Consider the following 21,137-nt stretch of genomic DNA (forward strand, 5'->3'; position numbering starts at 1 on the left):
AGAAGAGCTGGATTAGGAGACCAAAGCACAGGGAAGGATAAGGCAAGTGATCAAGGCATGTTCGAGAGACATGTAGGTGGTCCCTCTAGGGGGATGGAACTCAGAGATGGGCAAATTCTGATGTAACAGAAAGGTACCCTTTTGGCAGGCATTAGGGAGACAAGGGCCCTAATGAGCCCTAGATAAAGAGTCAGAGGACCTCTGCTCAGATCCCATCTGCCACTTACTACCTAAGGGCATCACTTAATTGACCAGAGCCTCAGTTTTCCTTCTTCACAAAATGGGAGTTTGGACTAGATGATTGCTATCCTTTCTAGCTCAAGAGCTTAATCTAATTCTATAATGAGTTTGAAGAAGTCTTGGCTCTGCCACTGATTGGTTTACGATAGGACCTTGGACTTGGCAGTCACTTTCCCTTTCTGACTCTAAACTTTACCTATCCTAGGGTGGGGGTAGGAGTGGGGGGAAAGTGGTGGAAACCACTCTGTAGTTGGAGGTTAGAAACCTAAGCTTTGGTCCTCACTATGAGATCCAGAGAATGTTTTTTTTCTATTCTCTGTGCCTCAGTTTCTTTCTTTGTGAAATAAGGTATTTGGTTTTAGATCCATGGTTCTTAACCATTTTGTGTGTGTCATAGAATCCTTTGGCAGTCTTGGTGAACTCTACTCAAAAAGATTTTTTTTTTTAATTCATAACTGAAGGAACTGCCAAATTTCAGTTAGAAGTTAATGAAAATAAAGATGTATTTTTTTTCCAATTCAAGTTTATAGATCTCCCTGAAATCAATCCATAGACCTTTTGGTGGCTCTTTGTATCCCCAAGGTAATCAACTCTGGCTTAGATGAACTCTTAAGGCCTTTTCTTATTTTAGAGTGAATGATTTTAGAGTGAGGAGATTCGGTTAGATGATGTCTAAGATCCCTTCCAGCTCTGCTGTTCTAACTGTTATGGTCAGCATTAGAGGTGCTTGAGATTGGGGTTGGGAAAGAGAAGTAGAGGCTACTTATGCAGCTAGTGGCTGCATATCAGTCTGAAGTCCTGGCAGGTGAGCAGTTGGCATCAGGTAGGTTTTAGTTGTGGGGATGAGAGACTGTATTCCAGTAGGAGATGGAGCAGAACAGCTGGGTTATCTGAAGTCCTTGCTGATGGGCAAGACCAACAGAGTAACAGCAGAGCAAACAAGGGCATTGTGGGGATGTCTTGACAGGTGGGTGGAAGCATGGAATTAATGGATTCTGTTGGCAGATGGTGGAAGTCCTGGCAGGGTAATGGAACACAGTGTACTCTAAGGTAGATGTAAGCATTTTTATCCCCACTTTACAAAAAAAGGAAACTGAGATCTAGAGAGTATAAGATGTTACTTACCATGATTCACATTTAATAGTTGATTAAAAACTCACATTTCTATAACCTTTTAAAGTTTTTGAATGCTGTCCTCTTAATGGCCCTATGAGATGAGTAGTACAAGTATTATTATTCCCACTTTATAGATGAGGACACTGAAGCTCTGGGGGAGTGGAGTGCCTTGCTCATGGTTCCAGAGTTAGTAAGTATTTGAGACAGAATTCCAATTCAGCTCTCCTGGCTCCATTATTATTACCACTGTGTTCTTCATGCTGCTTCTAGTTCAAGTGGGATCCTGAAAGGTAGACACTCAGGAAGGTTTGGTAGTGTGTAGAAGGGTCTAGAGATCAGAGGAAGGACTTGTATCCCTGGAAGGATTTGGGGGAAGGAATAAGGTAGAATTCAATTTCTGAAGTACATAAGCAGCAGAGCAGGAAACTAGGGCATATTTTCGAGCACATAGAGCAAGGGGATGGGCGGGAAGGAGGATTAGTTGCAGGAGCTCAGAGCAGGAAAGGACCTGAACTTGAGCCTATTCTTCAACACTATTCCCAACAAATGCTCTTCTGACTGTGCTTAAAGACCCCCTGAGTCAAGACTCACTCACTGACGCCTGAGGCAGTCCAGTCTACTTTGAGACAGCTCTGATTGAGAGGAAGCTTTCACTTGTATTGAATCTAAATCTGCCTCTCCATCTTTCACCCTATTCATGGCTCCTAATTCTGCACTCTGGGGCCATGCAGAACTAGTCTAATCCCTCCTCTGTGTGACATCCCTTTAAATTCATGGGGATATTGATCACTCTACTTCTCTTCCCCTCTCTTGTTTTCTGCAGATTAAACATCCAAAAAACAGCCTCCAGCTGAGGCAGCTAGATGGCACATGAGATGGCATAGAGGATAGAGCCCTGGACCTTAAGTCAGGAAGACCAGAGTTTATATCCAGCCTCCAGATCTTTGCTGTTTATGTGACCTTGAGCAAGACATTAGAACAAAATAAAAAAACAAACCAACATTCTGCCTCAGTTTCCCCATTTGTTAAAATGGGGATGACAGCACTTAACTTGAAGGATATTGTGAAGATAAAAGGAGATTAGTATTTATAAAGTGCTTAGCACAGTACCTGATGCATAATAAGTACAATAGAAATTTGTCTTCCCCTCTAGTTCTTTCCCTGAGTTGGACACAATACTCCAGATGTAGAGGACATGTGGAGGACAGTGGAGCTATCAAATCTTATTGGATTCATTCTTGACACTGAATACTTGTGCTAAGATTGCATTTGTTTGTTTTTCGGGCTGCGGAATCATACTGAATAATTGGTCCACTAAAACCTCTGTATCTTTTTCATAGAAAAGTACTGTTCACATATGCTATACTTTCAAAGGTAATTTTTTTTACATGTAAATGTTAAGACTTTACATTTGTCCTTGTTAGATCTTAGCAGATTTGGCCTCCTTATTTTGTTAATCATTCTAGCAAATTAATGAAATGCTCATGAAATATGTGGCACACACTAAGAACTATGGGATTTATGTTTAAAATGATTGCTATTCTCAAAAAAATCCTAGTAAGAGAGACAAGATACAATGCAAACATTTAACAATTGTTTTCTGTGAGAAGAGCAAGTTAGGGGAAAGAACACTATGATATAGATATAAGGGTTGAGTGGAGCCCTGAATCCATAAAAAACTGGGTTAAGTAACCTTGCTGGAAGGGCTGATGTCAGATGAAAGCCTGTTGGTTCATCTACCTGTGCTTGGAGCCTGATGAGCTTCTGCCTAGCGGCAAAGGCTTGGTAGCCCCACTTTCACTGAATCAAGTCTTGGGAGACATTGGGAGAGACATGATCCAAGAATTCTTCCTTCAGAGATGGAGTAGAGGCATCTGGACCTAATGACCCCTTAGGGTTTGGGCAGACTTGGGGCCCTTCCAAGTATCTTTTCTTCTCCCTGGCCACAAATGCAACCTGGATGTGTGATTCTACAGAGACAGCAGGGGGCAGAGGCGAATTATGGGAGATGAAACTCAGTTAGAGGAAGCCCTCATCTTCTATTTCTTGTTGAATTTGTAAGCTCTCTCCCTTTCTCTTCTAATTGCCTTAACTTTTTTTATGTGTCTTAGAATCTGTGCCTCTCACCTTTTCCCTCTAACCAATACCCTTCCTTCAAAATTAAATGGTGTAAGAGAGAGAACTCAGGACTGGAAGCCAGGTTTCCATAGTTTTAGTTCGTATTTACCTAAAGCCCCTCTGTGTGGCAATGTTCCTTCCCCACCTTGAGTCCAAGTTTTCCCCTCTGTACAAAGAACATGGCTAAGACCCTTGGGTGTCTGGTAAATACTTAACAACCTGTTCTCCAGGGAAAGGTGCTTGGCACACTTTTAAGTTTATCAACATTATAAACATTTTCTCCAACACTTTTTAAGTCTAGACAATCACCAAAACTATAAATCAAGCCTGGTTTGAGGCCTTTGCTGATTTTGCTTATACTGAAAATTTAATAATTGATTTGCTGGGTTCTAGGTAGCTCTAACAGAACCCTGATCCTACCGTGAGGGTGAAAAGCCAGGAGTCCCTGTATCTGCGGTCTCCATGGGTCGGATTCTCATGATGTATGACCTTGGGGAACTTACTAGACCTCCTTGGGCCTGCTTTCCAGTGTTCCCAAAGGGCAAGGCCTGACAAGCATAGAGAGCTCCTTTTTAGACGGCCTCTGTGAGTGGTACCAGAACAGGGCTGGGGCTGGGAGACTTCTTATCTAAACTTTGTATCTGCTCCAGCCCAAGACACCGAGAGCCCCTGCGCACACTAGGTGCTTAATGGTATAGCATTATTTCACTTGAGCTTTTTCTTCCCTACTGCCCAGGGCTTGGCCCGAGGACTAGTGCTGGGGTGGACTCCGGCCAGGGGGCAGATGTCTCAGATTTCCACCATCCATCCCCAGACTGGTGTGGCTACCGTGAGGCTGCACGCGGCCTGTCCCGGGCCTATCCGGCCCTCGGACCGCACCCGTAGTCTCGGGCCACGTTCGGAACGCTGCGCTGCGCGAAACTCGGGGAGACGTGGTGGGGTGAGGGAGGCAGGGGTGAAATGGAACTCCCCCGGGAGGGCGCGGGCCCGGGCTGAGGGGGTACACAATCCTGTCAGAGAGTGCGAGCGCATCTGGAATGGGGGACCAGAAACCACTCGGGAGGGGGATACACTTTCCCCGTGTGGGTGCGAACCAGGCAGCCGCCTAGCACCCGGAGGTTGGGGGAGGGAGGGTTTGGGGAGGCGGGGAGGGGCGGGGCCAGCCTTGGGAAGGCGGAGTCCGGGGCGGGCCCAGAGGGAGGAGCGCAGCTGGTGGGCTGGGGAGATCTTGGCCAGCGGAGGGAGCGGAGCGCTGGCCAGGCTGGCTCGCGGGCAGGTGGGCGGTTGCAAGCATGGTCCTAGTGCTGCAACACATCCTCATCGCCGTTGTCCAATTCCTCAGGCGGGGCCAGCAGGTCTTCCTGAAGCCGGACGAGGAACCGCCACCACCGCAACAGCAGCGGCAGCAGCCTTGCGCCGACACCCTGCAGGTAAGGAAGGCGCGGGCCGGGGTGGGGGTGCACGGCCGTAGTGGGTGGGGGAGGCACTCCTGGACTCTGCAGGACTTGAGACTCAAGCGCCTAAGCGCTGAATCTCTCCAAGCACCCTAGCTCCCTGTCCCAAAGCGCCCAAAGCCAGATTTCCAAGTGACTAAACCCCTGACCCTAAAGTGCTCAATTTCTTCATCCCAAAGCGCCTAACCCTGTCCTAGAGCCTCTAAAATCTATATCTCAAAGCATCATGATCTTAAAACCCCCATCACCGGTTTATCCCAGTGCTTCTACTCTTCCTATCCTGAAGTCCTTACTTCCTCTCCATCTCCAAATCTCTTATTCTTGATTCCAAAGCCCCATAATCCTTGGATCTCAATGCGTCTTGCCTTTTTGCTTTAAACCAGTCTCGCTCCCTATCTTTCCCTCTTCTCTTTTTGCCTCTCTTCTTTCCTTCCGTCTTTCTTCCATCTGTTCTCTCCCTCTCTCTCCCTTCTTCCCCCTCCCTCTTCTCCCTCTCTCTCTCTGTGTGTCTCTGTCTCGCTCCCTCCCTCTCCCCCTCCTTCATCTTCCCATTTCCCTGCCCCCTTCACTCCAGCCTCTTTCCATCTCTCTCCTAGTGGCCATGGCTCTGTTTGGTCCTTGCCCTAATCCTTTCTTTACTGAGGGGATATTGGGGAGAATCAGACTGACCCACTCAGGACTTGGGAATGGGGAGGATTCATTTCCATTCAGTCCTGGAGATGATGAATAATACCTTCTGAAACTGGTCCTTTCACCTGAAGGAGTGTCTCCAGATGTGAATATGGGCTGTTGTGGGAGGTCTGGGGTATTGAGTGGTGGTGGTTACTGTGTCTTTGTTTTTATACTTTGTGTTGCGTATGGAGTGATGTGTACAAATCTTCAGTTGTATTTGTATTGTGTTGTGCAGATGTGGGGTAGAACCCCTCCAGTACTGGGGAGGTGGGTATCCCACCAGGACCTGTGGCCTCGTATTGGTCTCGTATTGGGTGTGTCTTTGTGTGTGTTTTTTGGTTTATACTGTGTTTTTTGTCCCTGGGAAGTTTCCTTTAGGGATAAGTAGGGTTTGGGGTACACCTGGGCATAGATTTGAGAGGCAGAATGGTATGGTAGAAAGCTTACTGGACTTGGAGAATCTTGGTTCAGAGCCTACCCATAGATCCTTACTAGTTATGTGATTCTGGGAAAATCCCCTTTTTGTACCTCAGTATCCCCATTTATAAAATATAGGGGCTGGGCTCTATATCCTTTAAGGCTCTTTCCAGATTTAGATCCATGGTCCTATAATCTATGAATGCCCTGGAGGGAACATGGAACATGGTTTGTATATGTGTGTGTGACAATGTCCACTCTGAGGGGCTTAAAGTCTGGGAAGGGGGTGTGGTAGAAAAAGACAGGCAGGCAGACAGAGAGATAAAGACAGAGAGACAGGAAAGACAGAAAGAGACAGCAAGAGAGTCAGAAAGAGACAGAGAGACTGACACAAAAAAAGAGAAAGACAGAGACAGAGACACACAGAGACAGAAAGAGCAAGAGTCAGAAAGAGAGACCGAGGCAGACACAAAGATAGAGACAGAGACACACATACAGACAGAGAAGGAGAGAAATGAGGTGGTGGCAATTAGTGTTAGGTTTTGGTGGTGGTGTAGTTCAGTTTGTAAGTCTGGATATATAACTATATATAGTTGTGCATTTTGTGTTTGTGTTATTAATTTTATATGTTGTTGGGGAGGAGGACTTGGGGGGGAGTCCTGTGTATCTGTCTGAGTAGTTTGTATTGTGTATATATTCCTCACATGTTGAAGGTCTTTATGCTCATATGCCTATATATTCAGTCAGTTACATGTTTTGTGTTCATGTTATTAGTTGGACACTCTGTCCCCAAAGTGGGTATGTTGGGAATTACAGGTTCAATGAATGCTTCTGGCTCTAGGGGGTGTGAGTGGGGTAGATCAGTAGCTTGTGTCATTTATGTGAGGTGTGTGTTGACATAAGTATGCATGTGGGAGTAGCATGTATGAAAACATATGAGGGCAAGGAGAAATGAAAGATGACACGGGGAGGGAGAAGTTGTCCTTCTAGGACTTTGAGGGGAGAAAACTTCATTCATCATATGCTGTGACTTTATCTGCGCTGCTATCCCTCTTTGGTCTGTGGCTTCAGTGCCCCTACCTGGGGTCTATGCCAAGGCAGCACCTAGGAGTTAGGGAAAAACCATTTCCTAAACACTAGGGCCTATTCTTTCCCAATTAATGAGTCTCATCCTTGGAGACTAATGTCCCCCATTCCCAGACCTGAGAGGAATGAAGGATGCATCATCTCTAGTCAAGAGCTCCCATTTCTAGACTGCTCACCAAACACTTCCCTCAGATAGGAAATCCAGAGATTATCCCCTCTTCAGATGAGGAAACTAACATTCAGAGGAGGAAATGTCACACTGGAAGTTAGTGGCAGAGTGTGGATTGGAAACCAGGTCTTTCTTGGTCCAAACCAATGATCTTTCCACAGCACCCTTTTCTTTATCTCTTTTTTGCACTTCTAAATTTTCTAGCTTTATCCTTTTCTCTGTCTCTCCCTTCTCTCATACTTCTTTCCTTTTTCCTTTGGGAACTCCTCAGAGAGAACTGGGGGTAGGGCCGGGAGGAAGGAGGATCCAGTTTCCTTCCCTTCAGCTTTGAGAAGAGAGTGCTGTTGTTTTCCCCTTTTTAGATCTGAGATGCTAGGAAGGAACGGAGGAGGGTGGTGGTGACAGCAGTGTAAAAGCCGGGGAGGGATTGATCAAATGGGATAAGTAAGATTGGAGAAGGTTGAGGAAATGGAGAAGAAAAATGAAGGAGGAAGAAGGAAATGAAAAGGAGGGAGAAGAGGAGGAGGTGGAGGAACATACATATAAAGGAAGGAATGGGATAGGGAAGAGAGTATGAAGAAAGGAGTGACAGAAGGGACAAGTAGGAGAGGAAATGTAAGATGGAAAAAGGGGGATGTGAGAACCCAGAAGAAAAAGGAAGGAGGAGGAGGGAGAAAGTGGGAGCCCAGAAAAGGAGGGGAAAAGGGAAGGATGAGATGAGAGGGAACCAGTAAACCTACAAAGCATTTTTGATTACCTATTATGTTCCAGGAACTGTGCTAAGCCCTGGTGTTATAAATATAAAAAAACCCCAATCCTTTCTCTCTCTCTTTAAAAACCCTTACCATCTGTCTTAGAATCAATACTGTGTATTGGTTCCAAGGTAGAAGAGTAGTAAGGTCTAGACAATGAGGATTAAGTGACTTGCCCAGGGTCACACTGCTAGGTGTCTGAGGTCAGATTTGAATCCAGGACCTCCTGTCTCCAGGCCTGGCTCTCTATCCACTGAGCTACTGAGCCACTTAGCTGTCCCAACAATCCCTATTCTTAAGTATCTCACATTATAATGAGGGAAATAACATGTAAAGAGCTATGTGCAAATAATATATGTACAGGATAAATTGGGAGTAATTGTAGAGGGAAGGCACTAAGATAGGGAAGACTGGAAAAGACTTCTTGTAGAAAGTGTGATTTAAGTTGATATTTGAAGAAACCCAGGAAAGCCAGGAGATTGATCAAGGACTAAATTCCAGGCATGAAGGACAGCCAGTTAAAATGCAGGGAGTCAGAAGATGGAGTGTCTTGTTAGAAGAATGGCAAGGAGGCAATTGTCAATGTCTCAGAGGGGCAGGGAAGTGGGGAGAGAGAGTAAGGTGTAATAAGCTCGGAAGATAGAAGGGGTCAAAGGTATGAAGGACTTTGAACATCAAAGAGAAGATTTTATATTTGATTCTGGAGGTGATATGAAGCCACTGGAGTTTATTGAAAGGAGACCTGGTGGCAGGAGGAGTTGAGGAGAGGAGGGGTGAGGAAGGAAGAGGGAAAGAGAGAAGATGGGGAAAGGAAAAATATAAAGAGATGAAGGGGAAGGAGCAGATGAGGAAGAGGGGAGAGGGGAAAGAAGAGAGGAAGAAATGAGAGAGGAGGAAAGGAAAGGACACAGAGGAAAAGCCTTTTCACTTTTGGGGATGGGGGAGGAGGAAGAATGGAGAGAGAAGAGGTGACAGGGAGAGAAGAGATGAAGGGAAAGAAAGAGAGCAGGAGGAGAAAAGTATCCTGTAATGGAGATCTGCGTTAGGGGGAGCTTAGATGTTGCCCTGTGTCTCCTTCCCTTTTCCTGCTCAGCATCACCCCAGAATAATGCAGTGTATCAGGCTAAGCAGAATAGTCATTTTTGATCTGCCCATTTCTGTTTCTGCTGGCTCTCTTCTGTCCTCTTCCTCAGGTCAAGCCAGTAAGCATTTATTAAGTGCCTGCTGTGTGCCAGGCATCTCTCTTCCTCTCTGGGTAAGGCTCTTTCCCTTTGTTTAAAGCTTCTTTTCTCCCATCTGTCCACCTTCCTTCTGCCCTGCTCTCTTCTTGTTTCCATGTCTTTTCCTATCTGCCTTCTTCCTTTCCTCTCCTTTTGTCTCCCTCTCTCTATCCTCTCCTTTTTCCATTACTCTCTTGCCATTCTTCCCCCTCCTCCCATTGTTTCCCACTTTCTCATCTCCCTGAGCTCTCTCTAACTAAGCCTGCTGTCTATCTGGCCTAAAACTTCCTTAACAGGTTGGGAGGCAATTAAGTGCCTTGTTATTAAAGGTAGGATATTAAGTAAAGTTGATAATAATTTACTGAGCCCTTTCCTCAGTTCCTAGAGGGAACATGGCGTAGTGGATAGAGAGCTAGTCCTGAAGCCAGGAAGACCTGAGTTCAAGGCCTGTCCCTTACACGTATAAGCTATCTGACCCTGGACAAGTCCTAGAATCTCTCAATGCTCTGATAGCTCTCTAAAACTACATTGAGAATGTGTTGACCTACATTGGTGGACAGTATACCCTCGCCTGAGAGTTGCCTATACTAATGAAATTATAGGTCTAGAACCTGTAGAGGCAGCTGGTGACTCAGTAGATAATTTGCTGGTCTGGAGTCAGAAGGATCTGAGTTCAAATCCAACCTTAGATACTAGTTGCAAGTCACTTAACCTCAACTATAAAATGGGGGTAACAATAGCACCTATCTTCCAGAATTGTTGGGAGGATGAAATGAAATGATTAATATTTGTAAAGTACTTAGTATCTGGCACAGAGTAGGTGCTATGTAAATGTTTATTCCTTCCTTTCCTCTCTATCCCTGTTCCTGTGGATTCATCCTTGGGCTTGGCCGATTCATGAGGTAATATGAAAGAAAGGTCTGGTCATTGGAAAGGCAGGTCAGAATTCTAGGAACTAAAGCCACAGAATGCCCCAAACCAGGAAGGCCTTTTGATATGGAGTCCTAAAATGTTTAGAGAGGAATGATTGGAGTCAAGCTGTGTTGTTTTGTGTGGGGGTAGAGAAGGGCAATCTAGGAAGGCTTCCTGAAGTCAGAGAATGTTGACTGGGTTCCTGAAGGCGGAGAGGGGCTAGAGGAAGGTAGAAGAAGGGACAGAAGCTATGGAAGGACCAATGTACCAAAGCATGTACCTGCACCCAAACAGGTGGCTGAGGAGTACCTCCCTGACTGATTCATACAGTAAAGGATTAATAAGCACTCGATGACTTGGCCCCGGGGCCATAGCTCTATAGGACCACTGTCCAAAAGACTTTCTTATCCATTCTCTCCTGAAATTCTACTGTTTGGCTTGTAGGGTGCCTGGACAAGGGATGGTCACCTCTACTTGAGTGATGGTAATGTGGAGGTCCTGGGCAGCTAAGTGGTGCAGTGGATAGAGTGCTGGACCTGCAGTCAGGAAAACTCTTCTTCCCCAGTTCAAATTGGACCTTTAGACACTTACGAGGTGTGTGACCCTGGGAAAGTCACTTAGCCCATTTGCCTCAGTTTCTTCATCTGTAAAATGAGCTGGAAAAGAAAATAACAAACCATTTTGGTATCTTTGGTAAGAGAACCCTAAATGGGGTCATGAAGAGTAAGACTTGGCTGAAACGACTGAATCATAGCAATGATGTGGAGGTTCAGAGAAAGGAAAAAGTCAGCCCTAGGCACATATAACCCAGTGAGCCCGAGATGGGTCCAGAATTTGAATCTAGGTCTCAGGCCTGGCAGCCCCAGTTGCTCCCTTTTGTACAACATTGCCTCCTTGGCTCAGATCCCAGCCGCCTGTGGTGTGGAAAGGATTATTAATGACCCTCTGGCTCAGGACTCACGGGCAGGAAACAGCTCCCTGGCCACAGCTGGGGACCTGCTCTATGCTGGCCCTTTCAGTCCTGCCAGCTTTCTCTCTTAGCTAGTGTCAGTGCCTCTGATCTCTTCCAGGGTCCCCCTTATCCTAGGTGCCCCTCATCCTACCTCCTCTGCCTCTTGGCTTGAGCTCCAGGCTTCTATCTAGATCCTTACTGAATTCCATACAGATCCCTTTTAAAGAAAGAGTTGTCTTTGCCTTTCTTTTTCCTTGTCTCTCTTTATGGATCTACTTGTCTTCTTATCTGTTTCTTTATCTGTCTCTGTAACTGCTTCTCTTTATTTCTCTATTTCTCTTCTCCTACTCTCTCTCTCTCCATTTACTCCCCTCAGCCCTGCTTTTCTCTTTCTATCTACTTCTTTCTCTATTTCTGTGGCTGTCTGTATCTCCTTGTCCCTGTCTATCTGTTCCTCTCTGCACATCCCTTTTCATCTATCTCTCTGCCAGTCTATTCATTGGTCTCTTCTGTCTCTCAGTCTACTTATCTCCTTTTTTGCTGTCTTTTTCTGTTTTCTTGCCTCTCTTGATTCTTCTGTCTGTCCATTGGGCTCTTTATTTCTCTCTCAGCCTTTTGGTCCGCCCATTCTTGTTTCTCTGTCTCTGTCTCTTTACGTTTGTCCTGCCTGCTGTCTGTCTGTCTGTCTGCCTGCCTGTCTGTCTGTCCATCCATGGCTGCAGCCTTTTGCCTTCTGTCTGTGGCTGTGTCTCTTTGATCAGCCCATATCTACCTCTGCTTGTGTCAATGTCTCTGTCTGTAGGGCAGCTTCCAGCTTTTCAATGCCACAAGTTCCCTTTCTGCCCTTCCCTCTCCACCATGCCCCTATTGCTGTTCCAGCATGTAAAGAAACCCATCTCCAGAGCAGAGGCTCTCAGGGGTGAAACCTTTGGGCTGGAGTTCTGGTCTCGGTCTCTGCTGCTATGTGACTGTGGACAAGTCTCTTTTCCCCACTCAGGGCCTTGGTTTCTCCCTTTCTGAAAAAAAGGGGTTTGGCTGATGGTCTGCTCAGCCCCATTCTGCTCTCGTGCCCTAAGATTCTAATATCCCGTGGTTCTAAACATGACTGCCTAGAGGCAGCCGAAGCCACGGGCTCTGTTAACGTCAATTTTTAGTTATTAAAAAAAGTAACAAGCAGCAATGGAGACAGATCGTTAGAGATGCCAGACGGCACAGGGATGGGGGGCAGCGTGGGGAGAGACAGGAAGGAGCTTTTTCTGAGGAGTGGGGCCCAGGGGGCTTAGGATCTTGTCTCTAGGTAGCCCCCAGAGAGCCCCTTGCTTAGGAAGTGAGGTGTCTGAGGAAGTAGAAGCAGCTTTGGTCCTCAGGAGCCTGAAGGGGAGGAAGAAGTCATATCGTACCCCAATCTGGGGGACCACACCTGGCCTCTACCCTAGGAAGGCCTGGGATTGATTGGGGAGATTGTTTCTTTCCTGAGGATGTCCTCAGTCTGATAGGGGTGATGAGGCCCCCATCTCTGTTCTCAGAGAGTACTGTCACTGAGAAGGGCTCCATAGCCCTGATCTCGGGGGACCCCTTGTCTTGCAAAAGGGAGGGAGACAGCCCTTTACACACAGTGGCCCAAGACTGACCCCAGGAACTTCCTCTCCCCTATTTGGCTGCTTGGGCAGGCGAAGAAGAGGAGGCAACAGCCAAACAAGGCCATCAACAGGGCTGAAGAATGGGAGGGCTGCATGCCAAGTTCTCCAAGGGCCACTGGAGAGCGTGTATATAGGCTGAGGATGGACCAGCCCTCTTGGCTTCTCTAGACAGGATCAAACCAGCTCCTCCTTCCTCTCTTCCTTGTTTCTGTCCCTGATTCAAGGTGTCATCCTGAGCAAGTCACTTTCCCTCAAGGCTCCCTGAGGGCTAGGGCCACATTCCTTCTCATTTTTGAGCATTCTTGTGGCTAATGTGGAAGAGTGGGAGCTGCTCCAACTTTAGAGTCAAGAGATCTGTAATTCTGATATTTACCAGATTTGTGACCCTGGGCAAGTCATTATAGCTCTCTGATGCTTAGTTTCTTTCTCTCTAAAAAAGGGGTTAATAATTTTTCCATTAATTACCTCACAGGATTGTAAAGAAAGGACTTTATAAAACTCAAAACACCAGGAAAATGGGAGTTATTCTAACCCTGTGACTCACATAGTGTATGACTGTAGCTATACATGTGTATAGGCATATCTTTCTTATTTGACAATAAGCTCCTTGATGGCAGGAGGCTGTGATTGTTTTTTTAAACCCTTATTTTCTGTCTCAGAATCAATATTAAGTATCAGTTACAAAGCAGAAGAGAAGTAATTGGGGTTAAGTGACTTGCCCAGGGTCATACAGCTAGGAAATATTTGAGGCCAGATTTGAACCTAGGATCTCCCAACTCCAGGTCTGGCATCATAAGTTTTTAAAGAAACAGAAAATTAAAAAGTCCTTAGAATTGAGCAGAATGCTCTATACACAGTTAGTGTTTACTAAATATTTGTTGAATTTCTCCTCCCTACCCCCACCCTAGTCCCCCTGGAAGACAGGCAGAGCAGGTAGAAGCTATTTCCATTTTAGAAGTAGAAAAACTAAGGTCTGGAGAGAGGTGATTTTCATTTGAGTTCAGCAAATATTTATTAAATCTTTACTATGTCTATGAAACTTTGCTGGCTGACAGAGTGATGGTGATACAGTATCCTTAAGGCTTAGGCTTGGAGTTAGGAAATCTGAGTTGGAGTACTGATATGAGAGGAAGGAAGGAAGAAGAAGTCATTTATATCTTGGAGGCTTCATGGAGGAGGAGGCATCTATGCCAGGTCTTGAAGGAAGGCAGAGAATTGGGCATATTACAGCCACAAATGTACGAGATTGGGAGAATATAGGATCAGATCAGGGAGCAAGAGATGGTCCTGTTTGACTAGCATGAAGGGAAGCAAAGTGAAATAAGACTTGAAAGGAAAGTGGGAGAAAGAAAGCAGAAATTCTTGAGTGATGAGCTCAGGTCTTTTTATTTTATTCCAGACTATAGGGAGCTCTTGAAGGGTTCTGCGCAGGGGAACATCATGGTTGTTTGACTTGTGACTTAGAAGGCAGCTTGGGAAGATGTTCAAGTCTGGAAGCAAAGAGTCTAATACAGTCGTGAAAGGGAGAGGCGATAAGGGGTCAGAATTAAGAGCATGTCCAGATGTCTAAAGAGATAGAGGGCCACACTTCAAGTCAAGAAGCCTTGAGTTCAAATCCTGCCCCAGATTTTTACAAGCTTTGTGACTCTGAGCATGTCACTTAACCATTCCTGTTTCCTCATCTGTAAAATGGAGATAATAATAGCATTTACCTCCCGAAGTTGTTATGAAGGTCAAATGAACTATTTGTGAAGTACCCAGTTCAGTAGTTTTAGTGGTGTCCAACTCTTTGCGACCCATTGGGAGTTTCTTTGGCAAAGATACTGGTTTATCATTTCCTTCTTCAGTTCATTTTATAGATGAGAAAGTGACTTGTCCAAGGTCACCCAGCTGGTAAGTATCTGAGACCAGGTTTGAACTCAGGGAGATGTCTTCCAGACTCCAGGCCCAGCATTCTTTCTACTGCACCAGCCATCAGTTCTGAACATTCATGAACTGTACAGCGTAAAGGGGAAGTAATCTTGGTGGTTCCTAACCTCTGTTAACTATTTCCTATTTATCTTGCATGGAGCTTGTTTGTATACATTCAGACAAATATATGCAACACATGTTATCTCCCCCATTAGATAGACAATAATCTCCTTGTGAACCGGACTCTTTTGTATCCCTGACACTTAGCACAGTGCCTGGCACACCTTAGGGTGCTTAATCAATGTTTATGGATTGATTGCTACTTACTAGCGATATGACCTTGTATAAGTCATTTAATCTCTCCTAGCCTCAGTTTCCTCGCCTATAAAATAAGGGAAATTGAACTCAATGATCTCTGAGGCTATTGGTTTATGAGTTCATTTTTCACTAGGGTAATAAGTCTCATATATTTAATATATCAGAAAGACTCCAGGATCAGGAGTCAGGAACTCTGTTCTAGCCCCAGTTCCATCTTTGACTTGTTTTTGTAAACTTAGGCAAATCCTTTGCCCTTTCTAGTCTTCAGTTTTTCCATTTGTCAAATTCGATTTGACTAGTGACCTTTACATTTCCTTCTAGCTCCAAGAGCCTCTATACTTGTTAGACTGTGGAAACTTACTGGAGAAATGAAGGAGATATCTGGATGGACTTCTTGGAGGAAGTGGCCCTTGAACTATTCTTTTAATGAATGGAGAAGATCTGTAGTGGGAGAGAGAAGTGGGAAGTCATTCCAGGATCAGAACAGATGGAAAGCTAAGACTATAGAGGCTGTCTAGTCCAGCTACCTTGTTTTACAAATAAGGAAACTGAGGCTGAGGAATACTTTGTGACTTGCTCATAATCAAGTAGGTAATATGCATTGGAGGCAGGATTTGAACCCAGGTTCTCTGAGTCCAAAGTACTTTTTGTACTTTACCATGTTACTGCCAGGGTATGAACAAAGAGCTGGAGACCAGTCCAGGAAGGAGAGTGGTATGTGAATTTGGTGGTGGTGGGGGGTGTAAGTGAGGATCTCAATCCAGCTTATTGGGGAGTAGGAGGAGATTAGGTTGCAGAAGGAGACAAGTGGGCTTGTGGAGGGACTTTACTTCCAGGGTAAGGTGTTCCTCCCACACACTAGAATGATATGTGCTCCATCAGGTGCTAAGATCTTCAGAGTTCCCACTGGAGCTTTGGTGGTGGCATTATTAAGGCATCTGCTCTCTGCCTGAGGGAGTGATGCTGCTGCCTTTTGGGTGGATATGTCTTGGGAGGAGGCAGGGCAGGAGACCAGGAATGGGGAGGAAGCCCCGGGCATTGAGGGTGAGGGAGACAGACTCTTTGTCTCTGTGTTCTCGTCATTTCCTCAACAGCCGGACATAGCTGAGTTGAGATTGGTCATCACACAGAGGACAGGAACAGGCAGTGGCTCATAAATACATGGCCCCATGGGGCAGGGCTGGGGGTGGTGAGACTCAGGGCACACTCAAGGAGCCTTGGGGTCTCTAGGGAAACCTCTGGGAAGAATCATATAAAAGGGAGACCACTCCCTGCAACCAGGCACACTTGGCGATCTGGTAACACTTACGAGATCATTGTGGAGCTAACCAAATCCAGAGATACTGCCAGGTCCTGAAAGACCCCCTAGAGCTAATCACCCCCAAAGATACAGCCATACCCAGACCTCCTGAGTCAACCACCTCCAAAGATACAGCCATACTCAGGGAGGTCTCCACAAGACAGTTGCACCCAGACATAAAGCCATACTCAACTAAACTTCAGCCCTACTTAGGCATACAGTCATATAGGGAAAACCCCTGGAAACAAGCTCACCCACAGCTATATCTACAGTTAGGATGACTCCCTTGTAGAGAGTCATAGCCAGAAATGTAGTCATGCTTGAGAACCCAAGAGACTCTCATAACTAGAGAAACTTCTAGGATAGTCACCTTCATGAGATGTAGTACTAGGAGGAGATAGAGCAGGGGTCCCCAAACTATGGACAGCAGGCCACATGTGGCCCCCTGAGGCCATGTATCCGGCCCCCACCACACTTCTGGAAGGGGCACCTCTTTCACTGGTGGTCAGTGAGAGGAGCTCTGTATGTGGTAGCGCCACAAAGCGTGACGTCGCCCATGTACAGCACTACTTCCGGTGACATCATCCTTTGCGTGGCACCTTGTTCTGAGAATGAGGCACTGTGCAAAGGATTATGTGGTTGCACAATGGAATCATCAGCATGGTGAGCATCGATCTGGGGAAGGGGATTCTGCACTGTGTATACTGCACAAATTCAGGGTTAGGATTAGGGTTAGGGTTAGGGTTAGGTCTGGCCCTCCAATGGTCTGAGGGACAGTGAACTGGCCCCCTGTGTAAAAAGTTTGGGGACCCCTGAGATAGAGCCTCATGGAGGTGGAGTCAGTGCTGTGTGGGTAATGTTGATGGTAGTGGTGGTAATGGTGATGGGGGAGTGTGGGACGGGGATGGCCACAGGAAGGACCCAATCAGAGTCATCTTCAGGGAGACTCGTACAGAAGGTGGATGAATCGTTGTACACTGTTGGACCCAACAGACCTGGGAAGCATCACAGGAACACAAAGGCATTCCCATACACAGACACATACAAATGCATGGCCTCTAATATCTTCTTCCCCTCAGACATAGGGCCCAGGGGAGAGGAAAGAGTGATCCTGGCTCTGAGGATGGGCACAGCTGGGAGCCCAGCCCCAGCTTGAGAGCCCCGAGGCTGTTTATTTCTGAGCAATGACGGGTGCTTACTTTCTCTCCCAGCCCCCCCCCCCATCACCACATGCTTCAGCTCAAAGCTGCCAAATCGAATCAACCCCCTGCGCCCGAGCCAGCCTGGCACGGGGGCCGACAGCTGACGAAGCTAGGTGGCGGGAGGCAGAACAGATCCTATCTCCCCCTCCCCCCTGGAGCCTAGCCAGGCTCAGAATATCCCCAGTGTTTGAGTTTCTAGGCAGGATGAGGGAGACTTGGGCCCTGCTTTCAGGGAGCCTGAAGTTTGAGGGGTTTCACTAGTCCCCTAATACCAATGCTTGATGGAGTTAGGGTTTGAGGTAAGAAGTGGCAGACCATTGAGGGATGAACCCAAAGTCTGGGGCTCAGATTTGCTCAGGATTATACCTTCCCCCTTACTTCCCCCTGCTCAAAACGTTACCCATGCTATGTTGGCAGCTGAGGGAGTGGGTTTCTGTTCTGAATTGCATACTGACACAACCTGCCTAAAACAGTTCCCAATTTGTTCACTGACTCATTGGGAAATTCCTTCTCCAGTGTGGGCCATATTTTATTTTTCAGTAGAATGAAGGCAGTAGCACTTAGGGGCTTCTACCTTTAATGTTCTATGATGTGCCTTTCCAGATCTGACATTTTATGTTCTAAAGTCCTTTCCAGCTCTAATGCTCTATCTTCCAAGGGTTCTTTCAGATCTAATGTTCCGTATTCTAAGAGCCCTTCCAGTTCTGAAATTCTCTATTCTTTGTTCTAAGGGCTTCCTAGCTCTAAGACTCTGTGGTCTAAGGACTTTTCCAGCTCTGATATTTTATATTCTTTCTTTTCATTCTCTGTGATACTTTCTCCTATTTTCCTCTCATTTCTGTGCCCTGTCTTCTTCTAGACCATGTAAAGCCATGCTCTCTTCCTAGAACAGATTGTTTCTCCTGTTGTCTTCATCTCTATCATCAACTGTTGTGCTAAGCCTGTACCTTTGAAGGTTCCCTTTCTCCCTCTTTTATGGCTCTGCCCACTCCTCTCCTTTCCTCTCCTCTCCTTTCTTCTCCTGTCCTGTCCTGTCCTGTCCTGTCCTGTCCTGTCCTGTCCTGTCCTGTCCTGTCCTGTCCTGTCCTGTCATCTCTTCTCTTCTTCATCCTCTTCTGTATCTCTGGAGGTTTCCGTTCTTCTCTTATATCTGCTCTCTTCTCTCCATTCCAGTCTGGGCTTTTGGAGGTCTCCCTTCTCACTCTCCTGTGACTGTCTTCACTCCATCCCTGTAGGCTTGTTGGAACCTAGGGCGAAGCTTTCCTCATTCCCTCCACTACAGTCTATTACCGTAGGCTCCAAACTCACCTTTCTTCCTCTAGTCCCTTCCCTCCATCCCTCTAGCATGTGGGTCTAGGGCCACCTTCCAACAGCTCACCTCTGACCAGATCCCCCCTCCCCCCTCAGGAAAATGCCATGATTCCCATAGCCCCAGGAAGAGCTTTGTATTTCTTAGCTAGGTAGTACAGTGGATAGAATTCTGGGCCTGGAGTTAGGAAGACATGAGTCCAAATTCGAGCCTCAGATACTTCCTAGCTGGATGACCCTGGGCAAGTCCCTTAACCTCTATCTGCTTTAGTTTCCTCAAATATAAAATGAGAATAATAATGGTACTCACCTCCCAGGGTTATTGTGAGGATCAAATGAAATAAAATTTGTAGTGTGCTTAGGACAGTGCCTGGCCTATAGCTGGCTCTTAACAAATGCTTATTTTTTCCTTCAGATACTTGAAGACAGCAGTCATGCTTCCCCAAGTATTTTCTTCAGCAGCCTAAGCATCCCTAGTTTCTGGTTATTATTATTTCATCATCATCATTACCATTTTCATCATCATGATCATTATTAAGGCATCAAGAGTCTGGGCCAGGCCAAGGCCTTGTCTCTTCCCTCAAATCAGGGATTCTCCTAGAGTTTGAGCTAGGAATCCTCCTCAGACCAGGAGCTCCTTGAGAGTAGACTCAGTGTCTTTTCCGGAGCCTTGAGCCTCTCCCAATAGAATCTTACCTTCCCTTCTAAACCCATGGCTACGTTAGCCTCCTTCCCAAGACTTTCCCTCTCTTCTCCCAGAGCCCAGCTTTCAGTCTTACTCCTAGTCTCGGTGCAGGGGGTAGGGTTGTCATTACAGGCCTGGGGCACCTCCCCATGTTTGGGTTTGGCTGCTATTTTAGGGTCTCACCTGTCAAGGTCCCAGACAGCTGAACAGGAGTCTTCTTTTCTCTCCTCTTTCTCCCTCTTTCCTTCATCCTCCCCTTTCTACCCCTCCCTTCCCCCCAGCACCTCAAAACTCCATGGGTTTTTTTCTTTTTATCCAGGACCTCTTCTGTGCTTAGCCTCATGCCTGGCCACACAGGAGAGGAGACAAGGGGAGGAAGAGGAAGAAACCCAGGACTCTATCTTTCCTTAGCTTTTAGCTTAACTAGGGGATCAGAGAGAAGGGGATAGAGGACACTCATGCTCAAGGGACAGAGAAAACAGGAAAGAGAATCATGAACCAGTTTGGGGTTCACATTCTCAGGGAAGTGGGAGTTCAGAGAAAGAACTCAGTGTTGACTGGGAAATTAGGGAGAACTTCCTGGAAGAGGGAAGACCTAGGTTCACCCCTGAAGGGCAGGTAGAGATAATTTAAATAAAAAAAATATAAAATCTTTTGTTTTTAGACACCTTTATTTCTTAATATACCCCTACTCCCTTACCCAGTGAGCCATCCATTTTAGAAAAAGATAAAGAAGGAGCAGCTAGGTAGCACTGGAGGTGCTGAGTTCTGGAGGATCTGAGTTTAAATATGACCTCAAACACTTCCTAGCTGTGTGACCCTGGGCAAGTCACTTAATTCCAATTGCTCATCTCTTATTGCTCTTCTGTCTTAGAGTAGATACTTGGTATGAGTCCTAAAAAATGAGGTAAGGCTTTAAAAAAATTCAAAGCATGAAGAAAGAGAAAAGGAAACAGTTCAGCAAAACTAACCAATATATCCAGTGAATCTGACAATGTATACAGTTTTCCATACAAATTTTCCCCAGGGCCAAGCTTCTCGATCATGATATTATTTAACATTCAGCTTTATTTTCCCTCCCTTGTTGTTCATTTTGTCTACATTGTTGTAAGTCATTTGTGGATACTGTTTTTCTGGTTCAGGCTGCGAGGGTTTAGTAGCGAGAACTCCAATTTCTTGGATTTATAAAGTGCTTTCCAAATAACAACCCTGTTTAGACCCCAGTCATTCTGTTATCAGTATCTTTTTAGAATTTTAGATTTAGGGATTGAAAGTATCCAGTTCAGTCTTTTCATTTTATAGACGAGGAAACTGAAGCCTAGAAAAGTTAGGTGACTTCTTCAAGGTCATCTATTAAGTGGCAGAGGGAGGAGCCTTCAATTTCTCCTCAAATGTCATGATTTCCAGGATCTTCATTGCTCTGGCAGTCCTCCCTTGATATATTGCTCTGGCCTTGTTAACTGTCTTTCTAAAATGTGGTCCTGAGCCTGAATACAATATTCTAGATATACTCTGACTAGGGTAGAGATCAGCAGGATTATCACCTCCCTAGTCCTGGATATTATGCCTCTCTTAATGAGATTTCACTTTTTTTTTTTGCCACCATCTTTTGCCTTCAATCTCAAGTGGCTCTTTCAAAAATGAACTGCTGTCCATCTATACCTC

At 45.9% G+C, this 21,137-nt stretch overlaps 1 protein-coding gene across 2 annotated transcripts in view; it reads left to right on the forward strand.

Moving 5' to 3' along the window:
* The window catches only part of PDE2A (phosphodiesterase 2A), a 187,037-nt gene that overhangs the window by 55,780 nt on the left and 110,120 nt on the right, over positions 1-21,137 (forward strand). The window contains exon 2 of one of the 2 annotated variants that reach the window (XM_001369136.4): positions 4,817-4,904. In XM_001369136.4, the coding sequence (XP_001369173.1) occupies positions 4,817-4,904 (88 nt within the window). Of the gene's footprint in view, positions 1-4,655; positions 4,905-21,137 lie in introns of those variants that run through there. The other variant, XM_056795024.1, reaches the window with a different exon arrangement.

This window comes from Monodelphis domestica, chromosome 4 (genome assembly GCF_027887165.1).
Source record: "Monodelphis domestica isolate mMonDom1 chromosome 4, mMonDom1.pri, whole genome shotgun sequence".
NCBI classification, from domain to species: domain Eukaryota; kingdom Metazoa; phylum Chordata; class Mammalia; order Didelphimorphia; family Didelphidae; genus Monodelphis; species Monodelphis domestica.